At 43.2% G+C, this 14,238-nt stretch overlaps 1 protein-coding gene across 1 annotated transcript; it reads left to right on the plus strand.

Annotated features, from left to right (window-relative positions):
- The first annotated feature begins 1,965 nt into the window (after positions 1-1,965).
- LOC129768555 (uncharacterized) lies at positions 1,966-9,132 on the plus strand. The gene has a single exon (XM_055770282.1). The coding sequence runs from the start codon at positions 2,857-2,859 to the stop codon at positions 4,660-4,662; it is 1,806 nt and encodes a 601-aa protein (XP_055626257.1). The 5' UTR covers positions 1,966-2,856; the 3' UTR covers positions 4,663-9,132.
- The last annotated feature ends 5,106 nt before the right edge of the window (positions 9,133-14,238 follow it).

Here is a 14,238-nt window from a genome sequence, read left to right on the forward strand (position 1 = left end):
GTACCGAATTCTACCACGTTATGTCATCTAACCAGTTTGAAGGATACAAGTACATACAGAAACAGGGCATCCATTTGATGTATCAAATATGAAAAAAAACAGATTTTGAACAATGAAACACTCAATTTAAATGCAATTACTACACACAATCACAGTCCTATGTCACGATCCCGTCCGTGCCCCTAGGCTCAGACCCATCAATTTTTTTTCATTTTTTGTGGAGCTCAATCTGAGATCTGAACTCAATCTTTCTCGTTTGTCATAGTTTTACGTATGCAACTCAACAAGAATGTAATAAATAATATTTAAAACGACAAATAGTTGTTTTAACGTGTTCATGAAATATTTGGAAGAAATTGGAAAAAAAATATGCCTGTGAGCACTTTATTTTTCTGATTACTGTGACTGTGTCAATGTGCGGGAATAATATTCCACGACCATGAACCCACGTAACGTGTCGAGCACTTTACCCTCTCCACTTCAAAAATAGAGCAACTAATTCTTAAAGTCGCAAATAGAAGGAAAATAATAGAAGCCACAACGCAAATAGGCTCTTATCTCACTTTTTTCGCAGTGAATCTTCTACTTTGCACCACTTCAGGCGCGTGTGTGATTCACGGCACATAGCATCACGAACCCACAGACTTATCTTCAACAGTTACGAAATTAGCCAATGGGAGTGGAAATGAGTCCGTTCGGTTATTATTAGCCATCACTATGGACAGACTGACTGAATGACTGTCTGACTGCCTAATTGATTGCTAGAGAAAGAACAGGTACGTTCACGTTTTTTTTATTTCCGAAGAAAGTGCGACTTTCGCGATAATTAAGCTACCCCCCTCCCCTCCCATTCCATTTGGGGGAGCCACCGAATTGCGTCTTAATTTTGCGCACACAAATCTCGATCGAATGTATCGTCGTCTTTGGATTCGATTGAAGCGTCAGGCTTAGCTTTCGAAAAAAAAAGTCGCCGCAACAGCGGCAAAAGTTTGTGACTTTAAGTTGTATTATTTTTATTTTTTATTTTTTTTTTGCTCAACTTGTTTTCGTTAGCGCGCGGCTTCTTTCAAGTTGTGCTGCGATCGGCATGTGTTGTGTTTTGTGAGTAGTGTTGTTTTTGCAACTACAACACAGTAAGAAAAAAGAATAGTGATTTCCTTTCGGTGAAGGCCTTCTGCCGCGTTGGCAGAATCAATTATCACGGCGGTGGCGGATGCATGTCCCTGTGGGAGCAGGCAGCCCCGGGGGCGGGAACGGGACCGGGACCCTATGTGTATTGTAATCGCGCCAATATATAGATTTGGTGCAGTGGAATGTTGTGTGTGCACTTTAGGTGTCGGTCGGGTTAAGTGAACGGAGGACGGGGGAAACAACGAGTGCACCACAGCATTTCGTCATTCCGAATCTCTGTGTGTATGTCGAGTGTATGTTAGCTCTTTTTTTTTTATTCCTATATACTCTCCAGCGACGCTTTGTCTGGTACGAACCCAAGTCGTGGCGACAATTTGTCTGGTCGGTATTATATACGTTGCAACGTTGCCGCATTCGTCGCCGCTGGCTGCAGCGACGGCGGCTGGCTGGCTAGCAAACCGAAGTGCACGATTCGTGCGCTCGTTCCCACTCGCTCGCTCGCTCTCTCGCACTCGTTGTCTTGCTTGTTCTCTGGCCGTGCTGGGGGGTGCAGGTGTATGAGTGCACCCCACCGTTCGCGCGAGAGCCCGTGCCCCGAGCGGGTGTGTGTGTGCGTACGGTGGCGCGTCGTCGAACCAATATTTTTAGAGAGTGCGACGTGTTTTTTTGAACTACATAATTAAAAATAAATTATTGCCTGGTTCGATCGGTGGATGACGGAAGCGGGATTCTGTGCTGGTGCTGGTGGTGGGTAAAGATTTATCGGCTGCCTGTGTGATGAGCTCCTCAATGTGGGGCGGCGGTAGCAGCGAAGACTTCCAATACATCGAAATGAGCGACGGCAGCAGCAGACAGTGTGGCAACGTTGCCTATAAACTCGTTTCGAAAACGGATGTTAGACCTGTAGGCGTTATGAAGTGTGAACCGACTGACGTCCGCGCGTAGACAGCCGAGCGGCTACCAGAGTGAGATAGCACCAGCCAGCAGTCGGGCGAGTTTCTCTCGCACAACCTGTCCTGTTGCCACCGCTCCTGCGCCACCTGCGCCCTTGGCACCCCCTCACAACCATGTGACTGGACGGCGACGACGAGTCATCGCACACTTGCTGGGTAGTAATCGGTGTGTCTATGGGTGTGTGTGTGTGTGCGTTAGTCAGGTCAGCGCCGACTTCGGCTTGATGGATGTGTGTGCGACGAACGTTCGTTCGCTCGCTCGCTGCTCGGACGGAATCCAAGGAGGCAGAGATATTTATGAAATAATACCACACACCACTCGACTGTGTATGCTGCTAACGTTTGGTCATATCACCCATCCTCTCTCGGCGCGTTTGGTTTTTCGGAGTGCTTTTCAGAGACAGACACACAGAGCAGCAGAAATGAGTTTAAATGGAAAACATTAATGTGCAGCACGGTCTCGGGCAAAGTAGTTTCGTTTTCTGCGGTGTGTACCCCACGGGAAGTCGAGTCAATTTTTCTGTTTCGATTTCGTTTGGTAAAGTGTTGAACATATACGAGAAGCTCCCGAGTGCGGCGTAAACTAAAAAGCCCCCAAACCACAAAAGCAGACAAGTGCCGTGAACAATTTTATCAGTTTTGTTAAGTGCAACAGCAGCAGCAGCAGGAATAAATATATGTATATTTATATATCTGTTTGTCCGCACCAGTGAAGTGAATCGCGCAAGCAAGTGACAGTAGGCCGCGTACTTTAAGTGTGTGAGCGGATTGAATGTGTAAAAATTACGAAAATAGTTCGATAATGGCGCACGGACTACATGCGATAATAAAAAACGAGATTGGATGCAGCAATAATAGCAAACCACGCAGCATGGAACAGCAGCAGCGACCTGGAGGCGGGACCAGTTCGGGCGCCGCTGGGAAAATGGGCTCGAGGAGAATATTTACGCCCCAGTTCAAGCTACAAGTGCTGGACTCGTATCGGAACGATAGCGATTGCAAGGGAAACCAGCGGGCCACGGCACGCAAGTATGGCATCCACAGGAGACAGATCCAGAAATGGTTACAGGTTGAGAATAACCTTCGCTCGGCGGCCGCCAATAGTGCCACTGCCAACACCACTGCCAGTGCCATGAAAATCAATCTGATGAGCAGCACCAGCATCAACAGCAGCAGTGGTAATCATCATCAGCCACAGTTCCAGCTTCATCCACAACATCATCATCATCACCATCACATTCATCAGCATCAGAATCTGAATTCCATTGAACTGAAAGTGCCTCTGGATTCAACCAGACACCGCGTCGCTCAAAACGCCAGCTCAAACAATAATAACAATAACAACAACAACGGCCACAGCAAAGAGAGCAGCGCTTGTATAATATCGCCCGTTCCCACTCACACAACAGCAGGGCCAGTGTCGTTCTCACATCCACACCACGAAACATCGTCGTCGTCAGCAAGTCTATCGGTACTTAAAACACACAGCCGTGAATCGGCGGCAGCGGCGGCGTTCGTATCTGCGAGCCAAGTGGTGCGACCAGCTTTTTCACCTGTTTCCGGTGACTTTCCGGTTGCCCCCACGCCAACCCATCTTCCCTTCGATCGGCTTAATCTGCTCGACCCGTACTATCATCATCAGCAGCATCACTATCAGCAGCAGCAGCAGCAGTATGTGAAATACGCGCTCGACTGCCCCATCGATCTGTCGCTTCCGCAGCAATATCGCAGCAAGGTGGAACCCGCCCTGTCACCCTGTTCTACAATTTCCTCCCTCTACTCATCCCGCCCCGAATCATCTTCCACGCCGCCGGCCACGCTTGACATCAAGTGCGAATATTCGAGCCGCCAACTCGGCGAAGAAACCGATTGCGAAGCAGTCGACCTCTCCTGCCGAAAGCGCAAGTCAAACCCCGCCAGCGATGATTCCGCCGACGGTCCAAGTCCCCCCAAATCGGTCAAACTATTCAAGCCATACCTGCTGGGCGACGACAAGGAGGACGACAAAGACGACAAGGACTCCTCGCTGGACTCGCCATCCGTCGCCGGATCACCCGGCCGGAGACCCGAGTATCCCATCATTTGGAACTTTCATGCCCACCAGCGGTACTACGAGAGTCTGTACGAGTACAACAGCAGCCCACCGTATCTCGCAACCCAGCAACCTCCACTCACACCCATCCCACGGACGACTCTCTTCAGCAGCACCGGTAGCAGCACCAGCAGCAGCAGCATCCTTTCGCCATCGCCCCCAAACAGCAGCATCCTCCACTGGGCGCCACCCCAGGCTTCGCCCGTGTCCGGCTACGACAGTTCTACCTCGATCTCGTCCGTCTACAGCAACAGCGGCAGCATCGATGGGCGCGGAGGCGACGACGGCTACAGCTATAGTCTCGAGCTGCGCCAGCAGGCCATCGATAGCTACTATCACGATGTGAGCTGCCGGGGGGATTTCCACGCCGTCGCCTCCAAGTACAACATCAACCGGAAGTACGTCGAGCGTTGGCTCGCCCAGGAGGACCACATTGCGGCGGCAGCACCACCGCCGCCCACACTGCCCCAAGCCGTGGTAGGGTAAGAAGCCATAAACATTGTTTTTTTTAAATTGTATCTAATCAGAGCTAGGATTTCGTAAACACACGACACACACATCTACAGTGCGTGATATTTCTATAAGCGCACCCATATAATTCAACTGTTTGGGTGCTACTAATAGCATTTTTAAAATAAAAACAGCCTCTATAAGAGCTTTGAATATCTAGTAAATTTCACTATTGAATGTCCCAGTCCAGCTGTCACCAGTTATTTTAAATTATGAAAAAACATTTTCGGAGTAGAAATTCCTATAAGCGCACCTCATGTTTTATTCTCAAAAAAAAAAATGGGTGGGTTCTATCTATGATATAACCGCAAGATTGACGAGGAACAACCGTTGGCTTAGTAATCATTTGTTTGTATTGATTGAATGAGTGTTATTTTCGTACCCACATTCGTAGTCCGTGTTAGGAATGTCGTAAAGTGATGTCGATTTTCCCAGGCTTCACGGTTTTGCAGTCCGTATTGAGGAAAAACATTCCGGTATGTACAAATGCACACGAGTGCGAAAGTGCTCCCGGGTTGCATGTATTTGCAATACCGACTTCCCCATGAAGTCTGTGTTGGGGAAACCGTATTCCGCTGTTACTCTGGTTACTCCACCTGATCGTAACCGTTTGAGAAGCACAAATTGGACCAATCAAAACCTGGCACTTAACGCGTTTGGATAATGGTTTACATTTCACAATTACTCAACTGTTTTTCTCAAGAAAAGTAAAATTATTCATTGTAATAAATGCGTAGGAATATTTCCAATCAATTGATGCAAACATCTTTGGCTTAATGCTTAAGTAGAATAAGGATTCCAAATCTTCCTTTTTTCTACATGCTCAGTGTTTAGATTTTCATCTTCTTCTTCTTCTTCAATGGCATTAACGTTCCTAGAGGAACTTCGCCGTCTCAACGTAGTATTACTTACGTCATTTTTATTTGTACTTAGTTGCATTCTGAGTGGCAAGCTCTAGAATACGCGTGATCACAGTGCAAGTCGGAGGAAATTTCTTTGACGAAAAATTCCCCCGACCAGAACGGGAATCGAACCCGAACACCCGGCATGTTAGTTATGACGCTAACCACTCGGCCAAGGGAGCACAGATTTTCATTTTACCCCCCATTAACAATGTGCTACGTCAAAATAGATTAAAACAAGGAACTGATGGAACTTCAATATTTGGTGGTTTTCCATTGTTTCTGAACCGTTCCATAAATTTGGTTTGACATTGCATCAATCCGATTACCCAGCATTCTTTGTGGAATTTTATTCTGCTCATCTGGACCACATGTCTGCAGCTCACGAACTGTTGAACAAATTGTCGTCAGTCACTGCAAAACTTGCCTTGTCAGAATCCCCCAACAAAGGTTCTCAATAAGGTTTCACACCGTGCTACGAGCTGGCATGGCCACAACCTAAATGTTTCTCCTTCGGAAAACCATGACAGCGACTTCTTGCTGATGTGAATGGCCGCATTATCGTACGTTAGAAGTCGAAAGCAGACAAAAGGGAAGTTTCTCATCGTGTCATCTACAACGGAATTTCACCCGAGACTCAACTCGAATCGGCAAATTTGTATCCGTTTTTCTTTAGTGGTGTGCTAGGAAATGACAGACCACTTTCGTCTGGAGCGTGCCTGGACAGTTCGCCTCGTTACTTTACTTTTGTGGCAACAGTCCGTTCACCGTACCAGCGCCGAATGAATTATTAATGTCCAGTACCGTCGATCTTGGGTAGCCGTGCTCCAGTTGCCTCGAACACCGACGGCTCGTGCATCTTACTCAACAGCACATAACCATCGGGAGCGGGGTCTACGCCCTCTTCCTTGCTCTCTGCTGAAAATAGTTTTGGTGGCTTTTTCATTCGACATTCTGGTCACATGTCCAGCCCAGTCCAGCAACTGAGTACGTAATCCGTGGAAAGTTCTGCTAGCGGTTGGAATTCGTCTTTTGACACCCTGACGGTTCACATCGTTGTCACATGTCACGGGTGTACCAAGATATACAAATTCCTCAACCACTTCGAATCGTTCCCCATCCAATTCCATCTCAGCACCAACAGCCACTGGGACTTCCGCGCGCTCTACCAGCTACCATGATGAGATGATGAGTCTCAACCTAGTCACTTCGCTCTCTCAAAGGGCCTACAACTCTCTTCTGCCCTACGGTCGATCCCGATGGTATCGATGTCATCCGCAAAACGAAGAAGCTTGTGCAATTTTGTGATGACACGTCTGCTCTTCGTACTGCACTTTCCAGTGCAACGTTTGAGAGCGCATCACCTTGCTTCAATCCATTTAACGTTACGATAGCAACTGAAGTCCTACTATCCGTACGCATGATTTGAATCCCTACAGCGTCATTCGGATCAGCTTCATTAGTTTCGTCGGAAAATTGTGTTCCAGCAGTATTTGTCGAAGCTCGTTTCGTTTGACTGAATCGTACGCCGCCTTGAAACCCACAAACAGATGGTGAGTCTGCAGGTTTTATTCCAGGAACTCATTTAGGATCTGTCGCATGGTAAACACTTGGTCCGTCGTTGAGCGTCCCAGCTTGGTATTCGCCGACAAAGGGTTCCGCTAACGTTCTCAATCTGGAGATCAGGATACGAAAGAGCACTTTGTACGCAGAATTGAGTAACGTAATGGCTCGATACTTGCTACAATTAAGTCGACGGCGCATTTTTGTAGATGAGGCAAATGAGACCTTCCGACCTAGTCGTTTGGCATTTGTTCATCCACCCAAATTCCTACTACCATCCGATGGATCGAATCGTGGAACCGCTCGCTTCTCGCTTTTGAAAGTTCGACCAGGATACTGTCCTTTATCGTTTGTTGGTGTGTAGATGTTGATCAGGTTGTAATAGAAGAATTTGCCCTTAATCTTCAACACACATATACGGTCAATTTGTCTCGTTATTATTTGAATATGGCGCCTTTCAACCTTTCTGTCGACATTGTGCTGAAAAAACTGCAGGGATTTGATATAACCAAAGGCGCGGACCTGATCGTCTATCTCCGTTTTTCATCACGAACTGTGCCGATGTGCTTACCTCATCCCACATCGCTTTCCAGTTCATGTGTTGTTTCGCAAGTTCCAATCTCGCCTGTGCGTGCCTTGGAGTAAGGTTAGGTTTCTTCGCCTTTTTAAGGGTAAACCTCGTCCAGATCCTCGTTAAATTTGAGATACACGTCTTTCGGATATGGAAAGATCATGCTTCTGCTTTATTCTCGAGGCATTCGAGGCTTTCCAGTCTCCTCAAGTTCTGGTTTGGAATCTTGGAGTTGACTTTGTTTTTCTTCCATATGTCATATTCGGGACCTTTCTTGGCAAAAATTCTTACCTCTGTTTCTCCTCCGTTATCCTTCAATTCGCAGATTCATCCCCGCTCCGTTCAGTTTCATCTAAGAACATTCCTTACAGCATCATGCTTAAAAATCATGTCCGAAACACTACACCGCCAAACTGATTATGGCATAAGGCACTATAACCTTATCTTGTTGATTTGACAGGTGGTCAAGATATTGTCATTAAGGTTGGGTAAATATACAAATGTCAACTGCGCGTATAGGAATTTCGCTTCAAAATATTAAAAATCTTATTCCAAAAAATACAAAAACACTAATGGCAGCGAAAACAATATATTTACTACACAAATACACTTAGGAAAAACTTCCTAATTGAAATGGTTTGGCATAGTACTATTTGAAACAAAAAGATGCTGTATGAAACCTAGGTGCGCTTATAGAATTTCACCCACTGTTATATACGCGATTTAGTTCTGTGATGTTTTATCGAAGGAAACGTTCGATTGTTTTATAGAAATGTGTGCGCGCGTGTGGGTGTGTAGGCGATCATCAAATGGTCGATCACAACGTCGGGCGCGCAAATTGTGCCCCGAGTCCAACAGGGACTTTGTTGAAAAAAAAATAACCGAAATGTGATATTTATAACATATATGTATACATATTTTAAGTTTGCCAGGATTAGCAGCTAGTAGAAAGGGAACACGCAGCCGGTAGTTTTGTAAAAAAAAAATACACTTCGAAAAGGTACACGCGTTTCGCCAATTTTAAGAGCCCGCTTGGAGAACCCAAGCAGAGTTGCCTCATTAGCATGACAATTGCCTTTCATTAGCCGTGGGAGGGCTGCGCGAAAGATCACAGCTCACACAGGTGTGGCTTTTTTCGGCCACCTCCTTCCTCCTAAGCTGTGAAAGCCGGGATCCCAGCAGGTAGGGGGACCTTCCCATGATCTTCCTCGATGTTTGGCTGAACAAATTACAGGTGCCATATAGTTTTTAGCATTCGCCACCACTGTGCGAGCCAAGTGCGAAATCGGGGGCTGGATACACAGAGAATACGTATACAATACAATTCCCCTGGGGTAATAGAAATAACACAAAACAGGTAATAAAAGCAACACCTTTCTCTCCGTCGCAGCGAGCCTTCGGGAATTCCCAGCCATGTGGGAGCGATTTTCGCTCCTATTTGTTATTCCTCCCAACCCAAACCCGAAATTAGCGTCGTTATTTGCTTTTCCACGCATGTACTTATCTTGCGACACTTTTCTGTTGGTGCTTTCCACATTTGAAAATATATTTTCGACACCTCGATCGCTTCTCCCACGCCATCTTCGATCGGCACGGCGTCTTGTCAAAATGGTCTTCCCCTCGCATTATTACATCAGGTCAAAGCACGGGTAAAACACACCCCACATGTATCATGTAATATTCGTACGAAATTGCAACTAAAATTAGTCGAACACAAGGGAAGAAAAAAACCTAAAGTTGCCACTAATTACCCACAACGCACAGCTCGCTTCTGCGACTGCTGCCGTTGCTGCCCCCAAACCACACAGCAAAAAACCGCCAACAGAATTATTCATACATGACTTTTGCGCCAAAAGCTGTGATGCGACTCTCACACATGATTTCAGCGATATTTTTGAGCTCCCCGAAACGCGCGGCACCTTTTTGATGTTTCAAGTAGAAAACAAGAATAGGGCAGAGCCGACAAAAAAAAACAAAAATTCTTTACCTATGACATAATCAAAGCAACCCGGCGGCATCGACAACAACCACAATATCAAAGTCCTGTCAAATACTAAAACATTTGTGAATACCAAGTGCCTAATCGAGAGATAGAGATAGAGAAGAAAAAAAACAAGTGAGGGAGCGTAGTTTTAGATATGTGTAAGCAAGGAATCAAAGTAAATCAAGTGCCAATACAGCAAACAAAAGCTAATAACAATGATAATATTATACTTGAGGAGATGTAAAACTCCCCTTCCCTCTCCCGTAAACTAAGGTTAGCTAAGCTCTTAGAATCTTTACAGGTACACACCTGATCCCCCTCCCTTTGCATCATCGATCTCCACCCAGAAACTGGCTCTCTTCCAGCGTGAGTTTCATTAGACGCCTTTCTTTAGGTTTAGCAAGCTTTCTCTGTTGATGATACGCGCCCCTGTGTAGAAAGTACCCATCCCTGAAAGGAAAAGAAAAAATGAAAGATTTCCTCTTCCGTCAAGCGAAACAAAACAAAACAAATTGTCATATCCTCTATTTGTCATATAACTTTTCTAGTGGTTGAAGAGCTAGTGCGCTTCAAGAAGAAGAAGAAGTATACAGAATAATTTATAAGGTTGCATGTACTAATAAGAATTATTATTACAATTATCAACTATCATATTACGTTTCAACACTCGGTTAAAAAAAACGCAAAGCTGTAAATAGTTTATTAACCTTAGAGCGGCTAGAGAAGTCGACAAGCCATACGACATACGAAGGAAGAAGGATGCGACGAATCGTCGCATCGTTTAATTGGAAAAAAATATTTTAACCATGTTGTTAATCGAGACAGAGAGAAAGAAAGCAAGAGTAGGCAGATACAAACTGCAAGAAAAAATCATATTGTATTTTCTACTATATTATACAAACACACACACGAACACTGAATGAAAAAGGTTTTTATTTGATCAGAAATAAAGATACAAAATATATGTATATTATGATAGTTTATCATGAGCAATTCTAAATATCGGTGTCTTCAATGAGATAATATCACATTTGGCCCTTTCTTGGTCCACTGTTTTGAATAGTTTTCTTCCGCTCGCAGGTTTTCCGAAGATAACATTGGATAGCTTTTCATAGTCCGTTTACAGCCAATAGAATTGAAAAGAGTGGAACAACTTATTCTCTTCCTCGAACCTCGAAATTGCGTGGGTTGTACACCTCGTAGATGCTCTACACGATTGACCTGAACCTGCTGAATTGCACAAAAATCAAACTGAATAGTACTCGAGGGTATCAAACCATATTCATGGTGCAAGATTCGGTTATTCGAACTTCGGATAATTAATAACGACGCTGGCAACATCTGGCAGTCACCAGAGCAAGGAAAGAAATCCTGGTATGAGAATCGAGGCCAAAGGAGTCGCCTCTATAGCATGATTTTCTCATGATTGTCTGGGAAGAATGGGTAAAAAATAAATAGGGTGTCAACTAGATGGAAAAATCTTGTAAAACAAGGAATGTTAGTCAACTATCAACTGAAGCGAAAGTATGGAGTTTCAGCAAATTTCACCGTTTCTTATAAACTGCTTCCTATATTGCAGAACATATAATTAGGTATCAGTAACATACGAGATATAACAGTACTATTTACTGTTCGTACTGTGGGTTGCACATTTTACACGGTGCATCCTAGAATGGATGGATTCAAAAAACTTGCCAAAATTGTTTAGTTAAAAGAAAAGTTAAAAGCACTTTAAAACTTATGAAGCCTTGATGTATCCTGCATCCTCAGATGCAAGATTTCATACATCACTCAAACTTCATGCAAGATTTCATCAAAGCAACGAGAAAAGTGTCACCCATACAGTGATCGTTGATTAATTAGGAGGAGGCAGCGAAGATCATGCGAGGTTTTTAGAGGTGAATGAACTGCAAAAGTTTAAAGCCTCTTAAAAACAAAGAAAGAAAGAAAGAAGATCATGCGAGGACTTATTGAGATCGGCATTACATCGCATCACAAAAATGAAACGAAATGAAATATTGATAATCTTCATGGCTCATATTCATAATTCTCAATGACTCAATTCCTTCTATGATAGATTGAGCAGTAGAACCAAAACGTCTTGATTGTGATAGTCTGCAAACGAACATTATTTCACCTAAACAACTACTGCTCTCGATGCCTAATAATAAGAATAAGACAATGGAAAGAAATCACAATACCATAGCTATTCATTAAAAATAAAGCAACTTCATTATTTCATGTGTATTTTACCTCAAAATATCACGAAATCGTGAGTATTTTCTAATTGTTTCTTCGTTTCTTCCCCATAAATTTCATATTCAATGTAATCAAAGACGATATAATTTTTTTGTTTACCCATTCACATATACGTCATCTACTATTCCACCCTGTTATGTATCCCACTGGTATTCATTAATCATTTTCAGTTAGACAGTTGAACTTCCTGCCAGAAGCTTATTGTCTTTCTTTGTTCGTTACAAACCGTTTGAAGGTTATGAGTACATACAACAAACGGCTCTTTTCAGAGCTACTATTTAGAGTTTCAAAGGAGTTAAACTAACAGATTTCTGATTTCAGATTTTCATCTGAACAATGAAAAGAATTACATTTAAAATAACCAAGTGTTCTGAACTATCACAGTCCTACGTCAAACTTCCGTCCGTGCCCCTAGGCTCAGACCCTTCTACTTTTTTTTTGAACAGGAAGTGGGTTATATCTGTGGCATAACCGCAAGGGCGACGTAGGACTATCTTTGATTTAGTGATCATTTGTTTTTAGTTGCTTGTGAATCAATTCTGAATGAATGAATGAATAAATGAATATCTGGGGGACTTCGAAAACGAGAGCGTTACGTTGAAGGCACAATATTCAGCAAAAAAACGATCACACAAAAGTTGTATAATACATAATACATTGCTTGTATTGTGATATGATTTGTATTCCATTTCCAATAGACAAAATAACTGTTGCATCAAATCAGTCTACATATTTTTTGCGTTCGCTCATCCTTTCTCACAACACCCATTTCTCGTTTGAGAAATTCTTTTTTAGGATTCATTGCATCTCTAATAAATTGCCGAAAGACGTGGTCTTACGTTGATCGCACTTGATTGAAAAATCACAAAACCAAATGTATTTGGTTGCAGTGTTATATGGATAGAAAACATTAAAATAAACTCTTTAACATGAATGTATTTTTCAATTCCCAGGGGAACTGGTAGATTATTTTTCAGCAACGATGATAGCAACGAGGGTTCCGCCCGTGTATGTGTGTGAGGCGGCTGCTCCGATGTTTCAAGCGAAACCGTGGCATCACTCTCCTCCTGATGGATTCCCTTCTGGCCTAAGGTGCACAAACAGGCTCTCGGTGACACCGTCCATCAGCGCTTTCATGATAAACGAAGTTAGCTTCATCACAACAGCGACAACATGCTCCAATCGCTGTTCAATTATAACTGAGTGGGTTTACGAGCGGCGCTCGCTTATATACAAGTTTTTGGATGAAAAAGTAACAAGTATATAACGCGTACACATTTTATCTTTTGAATGAAGTGTTTATCATACCATTTCGTTCAGTTGTTTAGCAGCTATTAACGCTCAAAATCTCGGTCTCCGGCGTAACGCTTTCGTTTTGGAAACTTTGATTTTACACCCCAGTATAGAAATGAAAGACGTAGTCCTACGTCAAAAAGCCGGAAGATTGCAAGAAAAATCGTTTTGTTAAAATCGTAACTGTTTCGTGAAGCTCGATCAAAAATAAGATATATTTAATTTATGAGAAGGTTTCGACACACGTTCATAAATGTCATTGTTTAGCTAGTTAAACGTTTTAAGAATTGTAAGTTTTAGGAACTACAACTACAGAAATAGTATAAAATTTAATTACTAGTCTACAACTAGATTTTTTTCTGAAATTTATTGGAAAATCATGGAATATCAGGGGTACTTTTTTCGGGTTGTGAGTCGACAAGATTTTGATCAAGGTACTCGACAAAACTCGAAAATTCAGTATGTTTCAATATAATTCGGCTAAAAAATATAATGCAGATAATTGAGTTTGATTAATTTCCCATGGAGGTTAATTATAGGGGAAGACGGGGTAAGACCCTCCCCCTCTAAGAAAACCAATTTTCATTGAAACGTTCTTTTTTTGTACATCATTGAGTATCTAATAATCTACTACTAATAAATGTGTAACTGTTTCTTTTTTCAAAATATATATTTTTATCAAGGCTCATATGGCGTCAGTTTTTCAGTTTTTCTTATTATCTATGTTAGTAATATGTAACCGATTACTCGCGGTCGGCTCGATGTTAGTATTACAAGTGTTCTCGTAATTGGGATATTGCTGTCTCCAATGCCCTGTACGTGTGCCCGACACGGGATACTTCCTATTGGGTTGCAGCTGACCATTAATCAGCAACCCCCCCTAGTCTTGTGCCCCCATGTGTAACTGTTGATTGTATAACTTTTTTGTGTTTTTCATGAATTTTTGAAACCATAAAAAATTGCTTTCTATTTCGCTTGCG

The sequence above is a fragment of the Toxorhynchites rutilus genome, chromosome 2 (assembly GCF_029784135.1).
Source record: "Toxorhynchites rutilus septentrionalis strain SRP chromosome 2, ASM2978413v1, whole genome shotgun sequence".
Lineage (NCBI taxonomy): Eukaryota > Metazoa > Arthropoda > Insecta > Diptera > Culicidae > Toxorhynchites > Toxorhynchites rutilus.